The 14,377-nt window shown below is 36.1% G+C and overlaps 1 protein-coding gene across 1 annotated transcript in view; it reads right to left on the reverse strand.

Moving 5' to 3' along the window:
- The window catches only part of LOC149786441 (tyrosine-protein phosphatase 10D-like), a 198,197-nt gene that overhangs the window by 121,093 nt on the left and 62,727 nt on the right, over positions 1-14,377 (reverse strand). The window contains exons 14-16 of the mRNA XM_089976886.1: positions 12,093-12,248; positions 9,550-9,678; positions 1,979-2,145 (exon numbers count right to left, since the gene is read on the reverse strand). Of these exons, the coding sequence (XP_089833012.1) occupies positions 1,979-2,145; positions 9,550-9,678; positions 12,093-12,248 (452 nt within the window). The remainder of the gene's footprint in view (positions 1-1,978; positions 2,146-9,549; positions 9,679-12,092; positions 12,249-14,377) is intronic.

Consider the following 14,377-nt stretch of genomic DNA (forward strand, 5'->3'; position numbering starts at 1 on the left):
TGAATCATAGAATCTGACCACACATTTAAAGCAATACAAGATTTAACTATTATTGTAATCAAAAGCAGCATGCCTGAGAACAAAGAAAAATAGCAAGACATATTGGTCACTTTAGGAAACACAGAGTTTAGTAAGGATACAAATTCATGATTTCTGTATTAGAATGGAAATATCTATTATAAAATCTGTATTCATGGATGTTAAATTAGTAGGTATTAAAGGACTGATCATTGATATCTACAAATAATAAGCCACCATGAAAATATGTGATTTCACAGTATCAGAGACATACTAGGCTGACATAAAAACAAAAGGACAAAAGACTGATTATAATGAATGAATATAAATAAAAATATGCAGTAGATTATATGATGTATATGAATTCAGTAGATTACCTCCAGCCAGCTGTCATTTAAATCGCTTCTGTCCCCAACACAATATTAAAATCGCTTCTACCGCCCACTAACCCATAGCCAGAAATTATGTTAAAAAATATACTTCTGTAGGGGGCAGTGTTTCTCAATTAAAACACATCTGACGGTGGATCATAATTTTTTAAAATTGCTTCTGTTGTGGGTTGGTTGAATCTGAAAGTGCCTTCCCCCCGGGGGGTATATGTTTTACTGGAACAGCCCTTATTTAAAATCTTTAGCTATTTAGAGACATTTTAAAATAAGATGTATTCAGCAAAAAAACAAAAGCTCCAACAACATTCACTTATCTGGAAAAGTGTCGTAATGGGATATAATTTATCGGATTCATGAAGTCTTAGAATATAGGTTACATAATAATAATTGCAGTTGCATCAGTTGGTAAATGAAGGGAAGATTTTCACTGGTCCAAACATAATCATGTGATCAGACCAAGTTGTGTTTATTTCTGTATGAACTGTACGGAGAACTACTTTATACTAGCTTCTATAGAATCAAGTGCAAAGTAACTAACATAAACACCAGTGTTATTTGCTGTGTGCTTCAGCAACTGACAGTTTATACCATTATAAAACTCGGAAAAAAGAACATTAAACTCTTGAACATACCAACTTCTGTGTCACAATTATTCCTTTCCAAATGCCATGTACTACAAAAGTCACCAAATTACAAAGCACACATATCCTAACTTACAAGTGCTATTTATGTAATAAAACATTTTAAGCCAATCCAGTCAACATACAAGTGAAAGATACTTTTAGGACAAAAGAAAATGTAAGATACATATGAATTTAATAATAATGATCATGCAGAATGTTTTGGAATACCTCCTCAAAGTTGAGTCAATTAATTTTTTTTCTGAAGATCTGCACCAATGCTGGATAATTCTCTTACATATTTACTTTTCATATATGGAAAAACAAATGTAGTTTTTGTGCACAAATAATTACATATACGTTACACACAGATCAACATATGCACTGAGTGCACCCATCCTCATTACCCTGTTTGCCACCCATTCAGTTAAGTAACAAGTTGGTTAGGTACAGCTGCATCTGATATCATATGGTAACCTCATGGCCAGTTTACTGACACTTTATGTGTGTGTGAGATGAATAATGTAATTAATGAAATGCTAAGTCATCTGCCTGATTATTTTAGGTCCTGCTTTTTGTGTGTATATTTGTTCAAAAAATATTTTCACCACTATTCATTGGAAAAGCCCCAAAAGATCATGCCATGCTATTATTTCAATTTTAATTTTTTTAGGGAATGCTGCTTTAATGTTGATGGCTTTGCAAAGTAATATCTTTTAACAGGCAAGATGAAATCAAAGTGGGACTTTATGAACGATTCTTTCAACATAATGGTCTTATTTCCATAACATCAATACTGAAGAATTTTTTAAAACATTATTTTCTACCTTGTTATATGTGATTCCTATAGGAAGTTGTGTATATAAAAACATATTATTTTATGGTGAAAGTGTAAGTGTACATTTGTATGTGTGTGTGTGCGTGAGAGAGAGAGAGAGTTATATTGGGTACCTCAGCTAAAGTACCATTGCCATAATTTTCCCTTTGCTCTACATAAAATCTGTTAATGGGACCATTTCTTTTTAAATCCTCTGGCAGTTTCCATGAAACTCTGGCTGTGACATACATATCATCACCCAGTCCTTTGTCAACACTAAAATTGTCTACTGGGCCTGCAGCTGTAATAGAGAAACCAAGTACTGAACTTATGCAAAGTTTTATATTGATAGTGACATTGTTGCTAGGAATGAAAGAGATTGGAAAAAAGTCTTTTCATGATGATATTTATAGACTGTATATAAAGACACCCATTATTTTTCAAGCCTAGTGAAGCATGAACTGGAAGAAACACTGTACAAAGTAGATAATATTTTATTTTGTACAGCATTTTTTTATTTCATACTCATTGCACTTACAAAATATACCAACAAATCCTTACAATTTAACTGCATACCTATAATTGTCAGAATGACACATTTCAGAAAATAGATTAAATATATTCATACTGACTTTTGTTGTTTTTCCTTGTACATGAATGCATTCAAGATGGGAAACAATATCTGTAATTTGTATACAGCCAACCAGAAAATAGCTAATTTCCTGGTTACCTGACCTCTTTTCAGTGCAATCATCAAATGCAAGATCTGACAAAGAACAGTCAATTTAAACCAGTGACCTAAATGAGACTGACAGCACAAACTGTATCAGGCTTACATAACTAAAGAGTTGACTATTTCACTAAGCAGGTTTCAGTACGATGCATTCTGCAGTAATTTCTTTTAATGCTGTCAACTGCATATGTCATGAAAACTGTTTCAAGTTTTCTCTATCTTTTAACACTTAATGTAAATCTAATGTCGATATCATCATTATCCAATACTGAAATATCCAATACGGTAACCTCTGACTGACTTTTTCCTAATACCTAAATGTACAAGCAGCTGGCCAAGAAACATAGGTCAATATGGTACTTTCTGTTGAAATTTTCCACTGCTATTGATTGCATATGTTATGCAAATGAAGTTTTCGGGGGGACAAGACTAACTTCAATGGTGCAATACTTTCCTGCTGCTATTGTATAGCTAGTACTTTCCCCGAAGAAAAGTATCTAAAATAATAATGGAAATTCCATCTTCCTATTAGGGTGAACCAGAATCTTCCAGAACAATGGACTAGCTCTGCATGATATTCCCATGCATCCCAGGCATGCATGATAGGCCCTCTTCATATGCTGATGCAGCAGCTTAAAGTGGTACATCAATCTGGGGAGGGAGGAGGGCATCTGACAAAATGAATGGTAAGTATGGCATTATTAAAGTTAGTTCTGTCCCCAAATAAATCCCCTACATTTTAATATTTTCCTGGACTGAATGATCCACTTGGCAACTTGGCCAAAAATATTCTCTTGTGGAGAGATCATTTTAGATAAGCCAAGTGTGAGGGTGGAGAATCTTTGGGCTGTTACAGAACTCCCTCCTTTGAGGTTGTTGTTGTTGTTGTGGGGTTTAACGCCATTTTTCAGCACGATAGGCTATACATGGCGGCCAGTATTAATGGTGGAGGAAGAACCCGGAAAACCCCGGAAAGAACCACCGACCCACGAGAAGCTACTGGCAAGCTTTCTCACATGCCCACATTGGCTGAATCTTAGACTCGAACCGCCGCAGACAGAGGTGAGATGGCAGTGATCCGTAACGAAGAGCGCTTTAGACCACTCGGCCACTCGGGGCCCCCCTTTGAGGTAAGGTCCTGAGATGGTCCACTGGCAGATCAAGAAGATTGGTGAACAATGAGGCTGAATCCATCCACTGCCCCAGCTCTCTGGTTGGTGACTGGGGAAATGTAAAAAGGGGGCTAGTTGTTCAAGCCCACCAAGACAGTTCCCCAAAATGGGAAAGGGTTTGCTACAGGTTGGTGGTAGAGACCATTCTGTTAGAACTATCTTCCCTTTCCTTGAAGAACTGTCCACCATATGTTTTTTCTACTGGGAATGTGGCATACTTGAAGAAATATTCCTTCTTGATCTGTCCAGCAAAGATGGTTCCAAGCCTCTGTACAGAGAGAAAGTGCATTAGTGCCTCCTTGTCTCCTGAGGTACACTACAACTGACATGTTGGAAGGGATCATCACTTCTGATTTGCTCAATGCACACCTGAAGGCTTAAAACACTGTCCTCACTTACAATATGTTGATGTGGAGGACAGATTCTTCCCAAGACGATGAACCCTGAAGGATCAAATCCTCTATCTCTAGATAAGAGACTCACCCTGAATCAGACATATCAGCAAACACAGTGAGTTTCTGATGGATGATTCCAGTCAAAAATTGGTACCAATTTGTGCACCACTTTAAATAACTGTGGAAACTCACAGGCTTTAGCAAAAACAGAATGACATCTTTGTCCTGCACTCTCTCCTTGGAGGCAGGGCTACATGACCTACTGTCTTCTGCTTAGGAGGATACAAGATGCTTTGGCCTCCACTAGTGGCTCATAGTCATTTCCTGCATACTAAAAGCATTTTGATAAAAATGTTCTTTTCCACAATCCTCCTTCCATTTAGATGAAACCTCAAGAGCAAAGTAAGTATATTGCCTGCAGGCACAACCTCACTACAAAATTCCATGATTGTGTACAGGGAAAGTCCAATCAATTCCTTGCAGAGAAAGGCTCCAAACCCATAGGGATTTAGAGGAATAATTGGGAAAGATACGCTAATATCCCAAATCTAGCATCTGTAATTTGATTCCCCTGTCAGATAAAATGATGGACTGAGGGGAGACTCTGCCAGATCCCAATTTTCATACCATACTGGCTTCAAAGACCCATCCCCAGTGCCTGGTGCTCAGCATCTATTGATTACTACCCATTCACCATGTAAGGGCTACAGGCTACTCAGATCTGTAGGAAAATCCATCCCCAGATCCAACAGACTAAGATCTAAGCACTCTACTTCTCTCGAGGCAATCATCCTTTACTGAGTAGTAGGTCAGTAGAGAGTGCTGCTCCCTCCCAATAATGGGGAGGAAAATATGAGTCATGTTTTGGAAACAAGATGGCCACTATCGCGTAATGGGCTTGAAGCAGCTGTTCCGTTTTTTAGTGCTGTTTTCGTGATATTTGTGCTTGTTGCCTGTTTTCATCTATGTATGTTATTGTGTTCATTATGTATTGGCTGTTAAATTCGTGTGTGTTTCTTCATCTCCTTGGTTTGGAAATGAGAACAATTAGACTTTTTCTCAGCTGTCTTGCTCCACTGTTTTTGAACAAACTGCCATCACGTGATACTCGCCAGTCAACCCGTTTATGCTAAGATGGACCCTCATTAATTGCTTTAAATGATCACTCCTTTTCTCTCCACACTACATTGTGCTCTAGACTAAACGAACTGGGATTACATTCATCATCACCTAAATGTAAACAGAAGCAAAAAAAGAAATGTTGGTTCAAAGCTGGCCGGCGTATAACAGGATGAAGAATTCCAGTTATCTCCTTTACTTCAGCTCAACATTTAAAAAAAAAATCTGACCATTAATTTAGATAACCTAATTTAAATCCCTATTAATTCGTCAGCCTTTGTGTCGACTATCCAAGAGATACCTCTGCTTATTGCATTATTCAATGACCAGTCAGTAGGACCACTGGAAAAGCGCACAGAAATAGTTAATTTTATCAACAACTGGAATATTGACGTCATTTTTCTGACAGAAACACAGCTAAAAACATCAGGTGATGAGCCGAAGTGTATGGATCTAACACCCACTGGTTACTCCATCAAGTCATTCCCCCATAATTCTTGCAGAGGTGGAATTGCTGTCATCACAAAGAACTCCATGATAAAACGTCTTAACCACACCACAACATTCAATTTCGACCACACATCATTTGAACTAGTCTAAACCACACTCACACTGGAGCAAAGATCTGTCCATTTTTTCTGCCTATACCGCTCTCCTCCTAGTAGAAAAAACAAAGCTTGCTGACTATCTCTTTTAGGAGGAGTTTCTGAATCTCATGGACTATCGAAATTTGATAGGTGGCAACCTGATTATTCTTGGAGAATTCAATTTTCACTTTGCCTGTCCCGGAAACCCAAATACATCGAAACCCATAGAAAACATTAATGTTTTCAACCTCCCACAGTCAGTTAACCAACCCACCCATAAACATGGTCACATTTTAGACTGGATTCTTCACAGACCTGATGATAACATTCTACGGTCCTCCCTGGTATCCCATGACCTTGCATCAGATCACCTCTGCATTATATGCCATCTTGACATATCAGTTCCTAACCCTCCACCTTTATCTGCTACTAAGAGAAACCTCCGTATGATAAATAGAACCAAACTAATGCATGACATGCAAGCTAACCTAACAACATGCTTACCTCCTACCGCAGAATAACTCGATAACTGCCTGCATTTACTGCTTGACAAACGTGCCCCAGCTACCAAGTGCAGATTATTAATTCAAACTTGTTCTCCATGGTATAGCAGTGTTAGGGACCAGCTTCTCACTGCTAAAAGAGACCGCCGTAAAACTGAGATCCACCAGACTCACTATTCATAAGCAAATCTATGAAGCCGCTATGAAGAATGTCACAAATATAGTCCATGCAGCGAAATCAGCCCAATACACTACTAAAATCATGGAAAGTTCCAGCTGCAAAGAGCTCTTCGAGATTACTAACAAGCTAATGTCAAGGAACAAATCTACACCACTTCCAACTACCTTCTCTCCAGTCGACCTTCCGGACATGTTTGCAAATTTCTTCTGTGACAAAGTACAATTCATTAGAGATAAGCTTGACACCAAAATTTCAATTGACTCATCATCACCATACAATTGGGATACAGAATTTGAGTGGCAACCATTAGCAGCATTTGAACCTGTCTCTATGGATTTCGTAAGTACAATCCTGATGAAGAGTGCACCAAAGTCATGTGAACTTGATCCAATTCCAACATCACTGCTGCCTGAGTGCTTAGATCCAGTATTGGCTTCACTAACTGATGTTATTAATACCTCTCTCTCATCTGGGGAATTCCCATCATTTTTCAAATCTGCCATTGTAAAGCCTCTGCTGAAGAAACCAACACTAGACCATAATGATTTAAAGAACTACCGCCCAGTTTCTAATCTCCCATTCATTTCAAAAATCTTAGAAAAGGTTGTTCTATCCCAGCTTGTATCTCATCTAAATTCAAACAGTCTTTTTAGCGATGTACAATCTGCATATCGCCCTTGCCACAGTACTGAAACTACTCTTCTAAAAGTAGTTAATGACATTCTACATTGTATAGCGGAAAGATTACAGTCCTCACCCTCCTTGATTTGCCTGCAGCATTTGACACAATAGACCATGATATATTACTTCACCATCTCCAGCCTGTTGGCATTCATGATACAGCCTTACTGTGGTTCAAGTCCTACTTGGTCAACAGGACACAAATTGGATCTGCAAATGGAATACACTCCAGCCCAGTTGATCTATGTTGTGGTGTTCCACAGGGGTCTGTTCTTGGACTGTTCTCTTCATTCTGTACACTATGTCACTCTCAAGTGTTATAGATCATCTTCCAGTGTCTCACCAATTGAATGCTGATGACACCCAAATATACAAATCTAGCCACCCAACTGAAGTTGATGCTACCATCCAAGGTGTAGAGAGGTGCATTTCTGATGTGAAATCATGGATGACATGTAACAAGCTGCAGATGAATGCTGATAAAACTGAGGCCATTCTGATCACAACACAAAGACTTTCTCATTTACATCCTTTACCTCAAACAATAAATATCTGCAACACTAACATTATATTCACACAATCAGTATGAAACCTAGGTGTTACTCTGGACAGTACTCTCACACTGCACGAACATATGTAAGGCTGCATATCTTGAGCTGAGACGCATCAGCTCAATTCGCAAATATCTTTCAGTTAATGCCACTAAAACACCTGTGTGTTCATTAGTACTTTTAAGACTGGACTATTGTAACTTAATTCTGTCTGGTTCATTTCAATATCTGCTCCAGAAACTTTAAAAAGTTCAAAACACAACTGCTCGGATCATACTTAGAATACCACGATCAGAGCACACCTTCCCACTGCTCTGTACCCTACACTGGCTATCCATTCGATCCAGAATCAAACACAAAATTTGTTCTCTGTGCTACGTTTCACTGTCGGACTCTAGTACAGCATACCTATCCGACCTCACCCATGTGTACACACCAGCAAGATACTTACGCTCCTCTTCTGACAATCGTATACTCATTATTCCCACTAAGAAAAGAAAGTCATATGGACAGCGTTCTTTTGCATACCAGGGCCCAGCAACGTGGAATAAATTACCCACTGAACTTAGATACAAAGACACAGTGATCACATTCCAGAGTGCTCTTAAAACTCACTTATTTCGACTGCATGAATAAACTTAAAGACTGAATAATGTTTCCTACCTTAAATATTCTCAGCATGTTTTTAAATGTTTTTCTAATTTCATGGTGTCTGTTTTTGTAATTATAGCATTATACGTTTTTTATCTTATAGGTGTTGTCTAATGTTGTAAAGTGCTTAGAGCTTCTAAAGATTAGGCGCTATACAAAGTCCTCATTATTATTATTATTTAATGATCATAAATGGAAAGGTTGCTAAGTTACAGGTAGTACAAAAATGGTGATGCTGTGTGGAACAAAGTGAAAAACAATCAGATGTTTGATCTAGCCTAGTCTTATGCCCAGCATTGAATTATATAAGGATGAAGGATGGAAAGATTGCCAAACATGCTGATTTGATGTATACTCCACATCGACTTATAGGCTGGCAAATACGGTATTAAGCAAAGACTAAACTGTTGATATGTTTGCCCCTCACAGGTATCTAGATCTAATGATATACCACTGATGACAGATTTAATGGTATCTCTCTAGAATATATTTTACAATTGAATGGAAAGTGGATGATACCATTAGAACCATGCAAGATTAAAGCAAAGGTTCTTGGTTAGGTGGGACTGAGTTTTCTAATGCCTTAATTCTTGTGTACTGCTAAACCAACACAATTTACAAGTATGATGACTAGAATCAATATCACTTTTTTAACAAGGCTGGTATTTGGCTGCAAATCCAGTCTAAGTGTTTTTACTGACCTTGCTCCATCCATCAAAGGTAAATTGCCAAAGAAACACATTGGAGTTTTCTGGATGACTACTTAACCAAAGATCCACCCAATGCTAATGCAAGAATTAAATATTCCACTATTAAAAACTGAAGTTACTGAGGATGAGTAATTGGACATCATAGTTACCTCTCTGGAGCATCAATGACATTAGATATTAGTAAATACTATCTGAATTTATATCTAAAAGGACCTGCACAATGAAAGAACTACTATGGTTTGGACATTTCAACTTTGCTTCTAATCATTCCTCAAATAACCATCATGTCCTTATTACTAAACTTGTCTTTGTCATTTAAACTTTGTGTGCCAACTAGGTCTTAGCTTCAACAACAGCTATCAGATATTCAAACATAAATATTAATAAACAGAAAATCAGTCTAATTCATATCTGATACATACGTCCAAGTAATGTGTAGAATGTAGACTTATCAGACTCAATTTTTCCTTTGCTGGTACTGGCCTGCACAATCACACTATAGTTCCAATATTCCTCAAGGTCAGTAAATTCATATGTCCTGTTAAAATATCCTGCAAAAAGAATCAACATTTAAATCAATAAAATAGACAAATTTCATCTGATCCCAGCAGGATTAACTCAGATCCCAGTATAATAAAGAATTACAGACAAGAGAAAGCATTCCAACCATATCCCAGCAAAGCAATCTTAATAGTTCTGAGATTTTGTTTATACCTGTAGGGTGACTTGGATCCCAGCAGAAACCTAACTGTAAAATGTGATTTCAAGTATTAAAACAAAATATTTTAAAATCTGGTATCATTTCAGACAAATATTTATTTAAAGGAAAAAAGAATTAGTATCAAGTAATTCCTTTTAAATGTCAATATCAGTTAAATGAATAAAAAAGGAATCTTTGATTCACGTCACTTCCTCATTCTAGTGTACTCTGAACCTTGAAAAGCTTAAATGAAACATTTAAACCTAAATTATGTGGAGATATGCTTATATTACATATATGAAGGTTCTCAATCATATCAAAGCTTATTATGTGCACGTCTTGCTTATTTGCAAAGCTTACTGCATTGATTACATTGTCAAAGAACTGTGTATGGTTGCTATGGTAGATCTTAATCCAATTAAATTTTTTCCAAAACAATTTTTTTTTAATGCAAACATAATTTCAGAAGCTAAAAAAATAGCTACCATGGTGTTCATGCTCAATTCTAACTTTATTTAAACTATCAGTTTTATTCTCTTAAAAAAGTGATTCACCGCCACATTTCTCATATTCTTCTAAACATTAAAAGCTAGCTACAGCTCAACTGCTATCTGACAATAAAAACATTCATTTCCATTTAAGATGAAAAAGATCTTATGCAAGCCCCTAAGCTTAATTCATGGTCAAAAGTAAACAAAGAGAGCTCTTATAGAAGCCTCAACAATTTTATCTGCAAACATTTGACAAAATTGGCATCTAAATATTGCAACAGCATTTCATACTATCAACTGCCGTCTAATTTAGCTTTGATATAATCAAAGAGAAATTTCTTGTGGCCCAATTTGCTGTATTCTTCAACAAGTAGTTATCAAGATCTTTCTAGTTTGATGGCAATTTAAATGCTTTTGCTTTCGACTGAACATCTTGTAGAACATCTTGAGGACATTTTTGATAAATTCAAAAGCTCTGTTGTGTTGTAATTTCAACTCTCTTTCCAAGATGACTTCCATGTACCAACCCAGTGGAAACTTTACTATGGCATCCTTTGCATTTTTGTAGGCAACAAGTATTCAATCTGCATCAAACTGAAACATATTTACATTATTGTGGTCTCTAAATGTTGATAAAAGTTGCTTTATTTTGCTGATGGCCTCTCGGACTGTCTTGTCATAGCCTGGTTCATGAACAACATAATCATAAGTGATCTTTATATTTTACTGGCTACTAGTTTATTATTAGGACATTTACTAGCAATGCCGCAAATTGGTGCCCGAACTATCTGTGGTTGGTCTGGAATTTCAGTGACCATACAATCATATTCTTTGTACCAATCATTCTTTAGGTCGGTAGGTTCATCCAAATCAATAAAACATTATAATTATCAAAACATGTTGTACAATGACAAATGCAACAGAATTTTATGCATCTGCTGAAGACTTTATTTTGAAAGTTTCTGTCTTAGTCCTAACTGAGTTATTGGGCACTTTCAGAAAACTGTTGAACAAAATATATGAGGCAACCACAAAACTTTCCAAACCTAATAATATTTGCAGAAGATAACATGTTTGTAATTTGTCATCTCTGGAAAACGTAATATAAAAGAAGAAATTTATGGTTGTCAAACGCGTAGTTATCTGGGCTGTCTCTATGACCTAAATATAAATATCTCTGGCAATAACTTTATTGGCTGATGATGGTAATTTCTGCATATTTTTGAATGACTAGCTCAAATAATATCTTACACAGATATGGTAACATTACTGCAAATGACTTTACACCTAGCTTTCTTTTACCTATGTCAATCACGGTAGTATATGGGCAGATACCATAAACTGTAGCCAATTCTGAGCAACCACTGGTGGTTGACATGACATCAGTTGACAAAATTCTGCTGACATCTGCTTGACTTTGCATTTACAATCTTTCCAAAAACCATCTTCAGATCCATCAGATTCAAATTTCAACAAAAGCATGTAATCTGCTTTATAGACAACACAAAATAGTGATTGTTTAGCATAAATATGCACAAATAATTTGAATCCTTTGACCTGTGATCATGAGTTCTAAAGTCACAACAATAGCTCCAAGATAAGATCTGCATGGGTCCTACAGTGAAAAACTTGTGAGAGGTGAACCATACCATTATGCTCATAACTGTACTATACTTAACTACTTTCATATTCATGCAAAATATGAAGAGAAAAAAAATTACACATTGGAATTAAAAAGCCTTATCAAAAAACAATATAAACCAACAAGTCTTACCAGAAATTGTATACATTTTTTCCTCAGCAGGTCGGATTCCTGTTGCTATGATGGTGTAATTTGTTTTTCCTGGACGTGGTCCATTAATGCTCCACTCTACAGTTGCAGTTTTTGCTGTTATGTTCCTAACACTCACATTGTGTGGCTTTTGAGGAGCTGTGAAATCACAAGTAAATCTATCATTTTAATTAAATTATATTTGAATAGCATTTGTCAGTACATCAGCACAATACATGGCTATATGCTAATTTAAAGGTAAATTCAAGAAATGAAAAAGATAACAAATTGAAAATACAGTACTGTGAACAACATGTTTGGTCATGGGCATTAAGTGGAAATCATTTCTCTTTATTCCGTTAAATACAATGACCTTTGACGTTTGACTTTTGATCCCAAATTTGATAGGCTTATTCCTTAAACCCAAGTCCAAGGCATATACAGTGTGACCCCACTATAACATGAAGTTGGGGTCCATAGAACCTGACCATGTTATAGACCAAACCATGTTATAACCAACCAAGCAAGTTAGCTGAAGAAAATTATGCATTTACCGAAAATATGGCAGGGGGTGGGGGTGGTAATAAAAGTGGTTTTACAAATAGGTACTTTTGTGTAGTACAATCCATAATCCATTAAGTACTGTACTAGTATATAATAAATCCATGAATTTGAGTACAGATCATGTTATAAACTTCATGGATAAATCATATCCTGTTATAAAACACAAATAACACACACACACACACACACACACACACACACATACATATATATGATGGACGTCCTCATTTTGATTTATATCTGACTGTCATTTAACAATTCACTACAGTTGTTGCAAATAGCACATGGCTATAGGTATTTACATGCTACACGTACATGTACTTAAATTGGCTATTGACAGAGAAATTAAAACTTTAATAAATTAAAAGGTTTAACAAACATCTGTACAAGATACCCCATATTCAATTGACCTGATGGCCATATATCAATAGTTACATAAAATTGGAAATTTAATTTGTGTTTTATGCTACCTTTGGTAGCAACCGAAAGCATATTTTGTTCCTTCAAAAACCAAACTTTCATGGCACAATAAACGTGTTCCAGTCACTTTGGAAAATGCAACAATCTATCAGATTCCATTGCTTTTATTTAAGTTTGGTATTGACTTACTTTGATGAAAGGTTATTTGCTTTTATTGAAGATTGTAGTCAGCTTTCTTTGTAGAAGGGTGCATGTGTTATTGAAGAAGAGCTTTGGAGACCAAGCAGATGTCTGTTTCTTACTGCGGCGGCAACATCAAATAACTGTAGAACATTAGACTGAATTTTTATTTGTTTATTTCCTTAGTATTTATACAGAGTGAGGTTGACTGTAGCAGCCACTTTTCTTGCCTTCAAAAGTTGGTCGACTGTAGCTAGTCCTGGTAGAATAAGTAGACCAACAAGTAGATCTCCATTTTTATGTTGTTGTGATGCTGCCTTCCAAGTATGTGTCCAAAATTCATTTAAAATAAAGCCAACAGATGATGATTATACAGGTGTCCTGTTCTATTATGATAGAGATTACTACAGAAAATACGAGTGTTCCGAAGGGTTTAATTCTGTGATTGAAAAGAAAAGGAAATTTACTTACCATCCACATACGGAGGTCAATCAAAATAAATACATTAATTACTAGCAAGCTGCCAATAATCTGACATTTTGTCCCAAAGATCCAATATGAGATGTCGACATCTCACAGTATGTAGTACTCAGGCCAATGTCAGGATAAGCAGATTACATTATAACAATGCACTGCTAAAGTGGTTAGTCAATATTAACAATGAATTTGTTATCTAAAAATATATAAATTCCAGTGCATTTTATATCATGTCTGTCTTCCTTTCACGGCGCCGCTGAATTTCTTCACTTCAAGCCCAAGCTGTATATACATGTTAAAAGAGCCAACAATGCCAGGGGAAAAAATGTCAGCAGATGGTATATTTGTTGCTAGTAAGGAAAATAAATTGCAGTTAGTGACATTGGCAAAACCCAACATGATCCCTGAATAAACTTTTTACATGTAATTTTTTTGTACTTTTAAGAAGAAACAACTTTTTTTTGTGTATGAGTTAAGTACATGTATATAAAATTGCAGAAGCCATGCCACAATTGTCTAATATTAGAATTTATACACGATCTCTTCCCAAAGATAACTAACTTTTTATACTTTTAAGAAAACAAAAGTTTTGTGTATGAGATAATACATTATATGAAATTTCAGAAGACATGCAAAAATCATGCTAT

Source organism: Sinohyriopsis cumingii, chromosome 12, assembly GCF_028554795.1.
Source record: "Sinohyriopsis cumingii isolate HCF-2022 chromosome 12, ASM2855479v2, whole genome shotgun sequence".
Classification (NCBI taxonomy): domain Eukaryota; kingdom Metazoa; phylum Mollusca; class Bivalvia; order Unionida; family Unionidae; genus Sinohyriopsis; species Sinohyriopsis cumingii.